The sequence below is a fragment of the Benincasa hispida genome, chromosome 3 (genome assembly GCF_027475165.1).
Source record: "Benincasa hispida cultivar pf3 chromosome 3, pf3_genome.v1.1, whole genome shotgun sequence".
NCBI lineage: Eukaryota > Viridiplantae > Streptophyta > Magnoliopsida > Cucurbitales > Cucurbitaceae > Benincasa > Benincasa hispida.
The window spans coordinates 18,449,275-18,458,052 of record NC_143480.1 but is presented as its reverse complement, the minus strand read 5'-3'; the positions used below and the strand labels follow the sequence as shown (position 1 = coordinate 18,458,052).

The 8,778-nt window shown below is 38.5% G+C and overlaps 1 protein-coding gene across 1 annotated transcript; it reads left to right on the top strand.

The window, feature by feature from the left end:
- Window positions 1-1,099: 1,099 nt before the first annotated feature.
- LOC120074276 (Leucine-rich receptor-like protein kinase family protein) lies at window positions 1,100-5,591 on the top strand. The gene has a single exon (XM_039027349.2). The coding sequence runs from the start codon at window positions 2,001-2,003 to the stop codon at window positions 5,394-5,396; it is 3,396 nt and encodes a 1,131-aa protein (XP_038883277.1). The 5' UTR covers window positions 1,100-2,000; the 3' UTR covers window positions 5,397-5,591.
- Window positions 5,592-8,778: the final 3,187 nt, after the last annotated feature.

Below are 8,778 nucleotides of genomic sequence, written 5' to 3'. Positions count from 1 at the left end.
TTTTCTCAAAAAAGGAAAAATAATATTGTATGTAACAATCACTCAAGGTTACTTTTGTTAACAAAATTAAAGGTTAAAAAACACTTTTGATCCCTAATCTTTCATGAAAATAAGAATTTAGTCCCTAAATTTTGGTTTGTAGCGATTTAGTCTTTGTATTTTTAGTTTTGTAACAATTTAGTCTATGAACTTTAGTATGTAATAATTTAGTACTCGTACTTTCAAATTTGTAACAATTTAGTTTTCAATGTAAAAAAAATTTATCAAAATTTGATGTTGTTTTTTATAATATAGACTTTGTATTTTATAAAAATATTGAGTCTTTAATTAGCTTATCAATATATTTACGCAAGAAATCTTATTAAATCCTAACACCGATTTCTACAATAAAGACTACAAAATTAGAAATGTTAAAATATAAGAACTAAATTATTAAATGTTGAATGATTAAATTACATTTTTAATCCAGAGGGATCGATTATCATGTCTGAAGAATTATAAGTGGACGATTATTTTTAACCTTATATTTCACTTTCAAAACAAATTTGTGATATTTCTTGTTTGTCTCCCTCCATTATCAATTGAATCATACCTTATGAATCATTTAAATCTTCACCTTCTTTTTCCCTTAAAAAAAGTTGTTATCAAGAGTCCGGTCATAGTCAAGGTGTTTGAACTCATACTTTAGTCAGCCAATAAATTATATGAAAGATTAAATAGTAAAATTAAAGGCATACATTTTATTAATTGAATATTAAGCGGAAAATGTCCATACAACCAAATCATGAATTCATTCACTCACTCATCAACATCATTATCCTTTCGTATTTTTTAAAGTATAATGGAAAAGATTGTCCAATAAACTTAATATGATTGTGTATGCTTGTCGGCTAGGGAATTGATCATATATATATATAAGAAAAAGAATGTTTAAATAAATAAATATAGCTCCTTTTCAAATAAATAAATATACCTTTATTCTCCATTTTAGTCTCCTAGATCTTCTAATTTTATTATCCGTCAAAAAAGAAAAAAGTTCAAATTTATTCCGACGCTTAGAGTTTTATAATTTTTTTTTTTAATTTTAATTCCGATATATTTTTTTAAAATCACATTTTTAGTCCTAAAACTTTCAAAATATGTATTTTATTATTTGAATTAGAAAAAAAATGTTTATATGATAATATCACATAATATCCATCACACAATATTAGTGGCAAATTAAATATTGATCCGACTGTAATCTAATGAATGACAAAGTGGGTTGGAGTTGATGAGTTTAAGGAGTAACTATGGCGATTAATACAAGTTTTTGTCTAACTTGAACGACAATTGGTATCAACATGCAAAACGAAACTCAAATATTAGTCGAGGAGAAGTTGTACAAGTAGAAATGAACTTTCTTACGTAGTTTTAGGGTCTTTTGATGTATTAGAATGAGATATTTCTTAATTAATAAGATGTGAAAAGAATTGATTAGGGAAGTTTAAAAAGGAAGGAAAGGAAATAAATATGAAACGATAAATTGAATAGCGACACATCAAAAGAGAATTATTAACAAGGAAAAGGAAGGGAAATAAAAGAGGAGAGGGGAAAAAGAGAAGAGAGGGCGTAATAATGATAGGGAAACCCACAATCACATGAGAAGAGAGTAAAACGTGAGGCCCAGCCCATGTCCATCAATTTTCAATATTCCTCATTTGCCCTTTTGCGATCCTTTTCTTTCTTCAAACTTTCAAACCCCATTTTCTCCTCTGCATCTCTTCTCTGAATCTCTCTGTTGCATCTTGTGCGTCACTGTTCCTTCTCTGTCCCCTCTCTGGGCCCCTTCCCATCCCACATTATACGCTCTCCGCCGCACCCATTTCCCCATTCTCCTCCCTCAACGTCTCTCTCTTCCATTCACTCTGTTTTTTTCCTTTTTGACGGATAATGATATGATCTCTTGATGGCTCCATTCTCGTGTTAATCTTCGTGGGTTTCACTTTTTCTTCCTAGTTATGAAGCCTCTTCCGTTATTTTTTGCTCTGCTCTCCTGTGCTTTCTTTTCCTCCTCCGCGGACACCAGCGCCCAAACCCTTCTGGAGATTCAGGCATTGATGTCCTTTAAACTTAATCTACATGATCCTCTTGGTGCATTGACTGCTTGGGATTCTTCCACCCCATTGGCGCCATGTGACTGGCGGGGTGTTCTTTGTACTAATAATCGAGTCACTGAGCTACGTTTGCCTCGTCTTCAACTCTCCGGCCGTTTGACCGATCAGTTGGCTAATTTGCGGATGCTGCGGAAGTTCAGTATCCGTTCTAATTTCTTCAATGGTACGATTCCCTCTTCTTTGTCCAAATGTGCATTGCTGCGTTCTGTTTTCTTGCAGTACAATTTGTTTTCCGGTGGTCTTCCGGCGGAGTTTGCGAACTTGACTAATCTACACATACTAAACGTGGCGGAGAATCGCCTCTCCGGCGTGATCTCCAGCGACCTTCCGGGTGGTCTGAAATATCTCGATCTTTCATCGAATGCATTCTCCGGGCAGATTCCGAGGAGTATTGTGAATATGACGAACCTTCAGGTTGTTAATCTCTCTTTCAATAGGTTCGGCGGGGAGATTCCGGCGGGGTTTGGTGAGCTTCAAGAGCTTCAACATCTCTGGCTAGACCACAATGTTTTAGAAGGGACGTTGCCGTCGGCTCTTACGAATTGTTCTTCGCTTGTTCATTTGAGCGTTGAGGGAAATGCGCTCCAAGGCGTAATCCCGGCTGCCATTGGAGCTCTTCCGAACCTTCAAGTTATTTCCTTCGCGCAGAATGGTCTCTCTGGTTCGGTTCCTTACTCCATGTTTTGCAATGTCTCGTCGCATGCGCCGTCGCTTCGGATCGTTCAACTTGGATTTAATGCGTTCACGGACATTGTCAAACCTCAGACAGTGACGTGTTTTAGTGCTTTACAGGTCCTCGATATCCAACACAACCAGATAAGGGGAGAGTTCCCTTTGTGGTTAACGAGCGTTTCCACTTTGACAGTCTTGGATTTTTCTGTCAATCATTTCTCCGGCCAGATTCCTCCTGGGATTGGGAATCTTTCGGGATTACAAGAGCTCAGAATGGCGAATAATTCGTTTCACGGCGCGATTCCATTAGAAATCAAGCACTGCGCATCGATTTCTGTCATTGATTTTGACGGGAATCGCTTAACCGGGGAGATTCCGTCGTTTTTGGGCTATATGAGAGGTTTGAAACGGTTGTCTCTCGGTGGAAATCGTTTTTCCGGCGCTATTCCGGCCAGTTTGGGAAATCTTTTGCAGCTTGAAATCTTGAATTTAGAGGACAATGGCTTGAACGGAACCCTTCCGCCGGAGCTAATGGGGCTTGGGAATTTAACAGTAATGGAACTCGGTGGAAACGAATTTTCCGGTGAGGTTCCGACTGGTATTGGCAACCTCAGTCGTCTTGAAATTTTGAATCTCAGTGCTAACAGTCTTTCTGGGATGATTCCGTCCAGTCTTGGCAGTCTCTTCAAGCTAACCACTCTGGACTTGAGCAAACAGAATCTTTCTGGGGAGTTGCCATTTGAGCTCTCTGGTTTGCCTAATTTGCAGGTAATTGCTCTACAGGAAAACAAACTATCTGGGAATGTTCCTGAAGGATTCAGTAGTTTGGTGGGTTTGCGCTATTTAAATCTTAGTTCAAACAGATTTTCCGGTCAAATCCCTTCAAATTATGGGTTTCTTCGATCGCTTGTTTCTCTATCGTTATCAGACAATCACATTTCCGGGTCGATCCCTTCAGAGCTTGGTAACTGCTCTGATCTAGAAAGTTTGGAGGTCCGTTCAAATGTTCTTTCAGGCCATATTCCGGCGGATCTTTCTCGTCTATCTCATCTGCAAGAGCTGGATTTGGGAAGGAATAATTTGACTGGCGAAATCCCAGAAGAGATCTCTAGTTGCTCGTCTTTAGAATCACTCCGTCTGAACTCGAATCATCTTTCTGGTCCAATACCGGAGTCGTTGTCAGAGCTCTTAAACTTAACCACCCTGGACCTCTCATCCAACAATTTGAGTGGTGTTATCCCCGCTAATCTTAGTTACATTACTGGATTGGTGAGCTTAAACGTTTCGAGTAATAATCTAGAAGGCGAAATTCCATCCTCTTTAGGCTCAAGATTCAACAGCTCATCTGTGTTTGCTAATAACTCTAATTTATGTGGGAAACCACTTGCTCGGCATTGCAAGGATACAGAGAAAAAGGATAAAATGAAGAGATTGATTCTATTCATTGCAGTAGCCGCCAGTGGAGCTTGCCTCTTAACTTTGTGTTGCTGCTTCTACATTTTCAGCTTGTTGAGATGGCGGAAGAGGCTCAAAGAGAGAGCATCTGGAGAGAAGAAAACAAGCCCAGCAAGGGTTAGCTCTGCAGCAAGTGGCGGCCGTGGAAGCTCAGAAAATGGAGGGCCCAAGCTTGTGATGTTCAACAACAAGATTACTCTAGCGGAAACAATCGAGGCAACAAGACAATTCGACGAAGAGAATGTTCTAAGCAGAACCCGTTATGGGTTGGTTTTCAAAGCTTGCTACAACGATGGCATGGTGCTCTCGATCCGCCGCCTCTCAAACGGTTCATTGGACGAAAACATGTTCAGAAAAGAAGCTGAATCACTGGGAAAAGTTAGGCACCGCAATCTAACTGTTCTTCGTGGCTACTATGCTGGTCCGCCTGATATGCGGCTGTTAGTATACGATTACATGCCTAATGGGAACCTTGCCACTCTCCTTCAGGAAGCATCCCATCAAGATGGTCATGTTCTGAATTGGCCAATGCGGCATCTCATTGCTCTTGGAATCGCCCGTGGCTTAGCCTTTCTTCATTCGTCTTCCATTATCCATGGAGATGTCAAGCCACAAAGCGTTCTATTCGACGCTGATTTCGAAGCTCATTTGTCGGATTTTGGCCTAGACCGACTAACCATTGCAGCCTCCACCGAAGCATCCACGTCTACTTTGGTGGGCACATTAGGCTACATTGCCCCTGAGGCAGTGTTGACAGGGGAAGCCACAAAGGAATCTGATGTCTATAGCTTTGGCATTGTGTTGCTCGAGATTCTAACAGGGAAGAAACCAGTGATGTTCACCGAAGATGAAGACATTGTCAAGTGGGTGAAAAAGCAATTACAAAGAGGCCAAATTACTGAGCTTTTAGAACCAGGTTTGCTTGAGCTGGATCCTGAATCGTCTGAATGGGAAGAGTTCTTGTTGGGTGTGAAAGTTGGATTGCTTTGCACTGCACCGGATCCTCGTGATCGGCCAACTATGTCCGATATTGTTTTCATGCTTGAAGGTTGCCGTGTCGGACCCAACATCCCTTCCTCCACCGATCCCACGTCCCAACCGTCACCAGCGTAACCCATAAAACCAAATCATCAACCCTATTCATCCATTCCATTTCTCAACATTCTCCCAAGTTGGAATTTTTTTAACCGTAACTGATTTGAATGTAATTTCTCCTTTTTATTTTTATTTTCCCCCCTTGTTGAAAAAATGTTCTTATCCGTTCCTTTTTTGGGCTTCCATCATTAACGTGTTCTTATGATTGATTCTCGTGGCCTTGGGAGAAAAGTGAGTAAAAGCAAGGTAGTGAATTACTCGAAAGAAAAAGAAACAAAATAAACTCTAAAAACCAAAAAACAAACAGTCAATGATTTGGACAGGCCCAGGGAGAGAGCAAGTAGTATCTTAATCGTATCAGTTTTGGACGAAAGCTGATGTTTTTCATCTTTTTGTGTTGAAAGACTAAAAGGGTCTTTTTACTTACAAAACTCGACAAAAGCAAAAACCAATGTCTGGGTTTGGTTCTGTTTCTGTGTGTTGTGTCACGTGGCTTCCAGATTTCACTGTTCACCATTGTAGCCGTTAATCTCTTCGTTTATCAGCTAGAGCTTTGAAACTGCCAAAAACCCAACTTCCAAGATTTCATTTTTATTACAACTCTTTCATTTTCTCTCATAAATCCTCCCTATTGGGCAGTGGCCCCTTGTGAATTTCTTCTTTTTACTGCTAAAAACCCAGTGAAATTTGGAGTGAACTGCGCCTCAAAATGCTCCCATCCAAACCTTTTCCATTTTTCTTAACACTTTTTGCGGGACCCTTTATTGAAAATTTGATAATTTTTTTTAAAAAAAAAAATTTATTTTGAGTACTGTTCTTTTTGGTACAGCCTGTCTGAATCTAATCTGAAGTTTTCAGTATAACATCGTGGTTTTGTGGTGGTACTTGTACTGATACTGACCCTATACTATATACTATTTAATTTTTAATTTTTTTTATAGATAGGCTTTTGTTATTTCCCTCTTTTTTTTTCTTTTAAAATTTTTGTTTTGTACATTTTTTTAATTGGATCAATAATTTTTTTGTCGAATTAGGTGCACAAAAAGTTAAGAATATGAGTATAAAAACATCAAGTTGGAATTTTGTTGTGTTTTAAAAGTTATTGGGCGTATGAGTCCAAGGAGGAAGCAGTGACCGTTAAGTATTCCAAGTTGGAATATGGCATTTATTTGCGGTTTAAGTTCTCGATAAATCTGTCTCAAAATAATACAATTCTTTTTAATATTAAAAAATGGGAAAACTTGTCGATAATAATGAAAGTACAATAATTTTGTTGGTAGTCGTTGTTGGTCTACGCATGAAATTAATTCAAATGTCATTCGATTCAACTGTTATTCTGTCGTGCTTTTCGCTTCCAACCAATCTAATTTCTAGAAATTGATTCAGGGGATGAACATCAAGTTTAATCAAAATGCAAAGTTGCTTTTGTTAAATCAAATAACTATATAAATTAGTAAGTGTTTGAGGCTAATATTATATCTACAATATCCTATCAATTTATACATTTGAGTCTATCTATTGATGTGTGATTTTGATAATAAGTGTCTCATGCTACCCATGTACTTGCAAGATGGAATCTTTTAATACTATTGTGGTGCTTGACGCAACACACTCATAACTTAAGTTAGCAACAAATCTAATTGGTGTTGAGTTGATTAGAGTGATACTATATGAGTTTGAGCAAGGATCTACCCGATTTGGATTTGCACATAAAATACAAATGCCCCAATAGCATATCTTTTTACTACGACTTTTCTTCTTCTTCATTGTATTCATGCATATAACCTATTGGGTGAAAATTCAAGTTTTAGAAGAAAAGGAAAAAAAAAACTTTTGGTTGAGAATCTCACATTGATTATTTTTTAGAGGGGAGTCTCATTCTTATACTTCCATCTTGGACTTTGGGTTTGGGCCTCAAGTGATACCCATATTTTAGAGGGAGTGAGGAGATAAACCAATGTGGGTACAATGGACATCGCGTTCCGCCGTTGGACGGACGACACATGGGTGTGATTATTTTTATTTTTAACAATAATAATAAAAATGATCGTTACTATTTTTAATTTTAAATCGAAATCGAACCAACACGTGTCGCTCGCGAGCCGGTCCAAGTCCTATGCGCCTGCATATTTAGTGGCTCTGCACAAGTTGAACAGTTGCACGTTCAGTGGCTACCCGTTCTCTACGTCAATGTTTGTTAGCCCTTTGCGCTTATAAAAGGCGAAGGCCTTTAGCTTCTTCATCATCTTAGTTTCCGTTTCAAAACTTCATAGAATTCTCTCTTAGACCCTTTTCTTTTTATGTTTTGGTTTTGCAAGCAAATTAGTCTGAAGAGTATGAGTTATTCAATCGAATAGAATATGATGCATTTTTTATTGAGACATTTTTGGGCTGTTTTATCTTGGGGACGACATGACAATACTGTTGACCTGCTTGCACACTTGGGCAGAGTCGCGAAACGTCTTAAAGAGAGCGAGATTCGCGATTCAACCTGTAACGAGCTTCTGTTTTGCAGGTTCTACATTCTGATGACTGCCGTTTGTGACTGTTCGTGACTATTAGCTACTGTCAAGTTTCACCGTCGGAGGGTAGCTAGTTCCAATAGTTTTAAGACGGTTCCATCTGCTTCTGCTGCGATGGCCTTCATAAGTAATAACCACATCATGACATCCGACCTTAACCATCCATTCCAGTTTGAATGAGCGAACTTCAAATGGTAGAAGTAGAAGATGTTGTTTTTCCTTACCGTTCAGAAAGTTGTCGATGCTTATACCACAGATAAGCCAACCATTCCGAACAAAAATCTGATTGAACAACAAATAAAAACAGCCGTTGATTGGGAAGAAAAAGACTTTTTATGTAAAAATTTCATTTTAAATGGTTTGACTGATGATCTGTATGATTATTACAACACTATGAAGATGACAAAGGAAGTATGGGACGCCTTGCAAAAGAAGTACGATATTGAGGAGGTCGGGTTGAAAAAATATCCTATCAGTCATTACCTCAAGTTCCAGATGACAGATGAAAAATTTGTGGAGGCCTAATCCCATGAACTGCAGAAGATAACCCATGAAATAATAACTGAAGTTATACCCTTAGACGAACAATTTCAAATTGTTGTTATTATTGACAAACTGCCCCCTATTGTGGAAGGATTTTAAGAACACCTTAAGGCATAAGACCAAGGAGTTTTCCTTTGAGAGTCTTATCACCTAGGTAAATATTGAAGAGGAAGTCCGGAAGTAAGACCAAAGGAAGGAGGTGAACACTGTACCTAGGAGATTTAACTCTGCCATGATAAAGCCTAACCAGAAGTCCAAGGGGACAAAGAGGAAAAGTCAGAATCGTGGTTCCAACAACCAGAACCAACAGAAGAAGTAGAAACCCCCATCGGGAG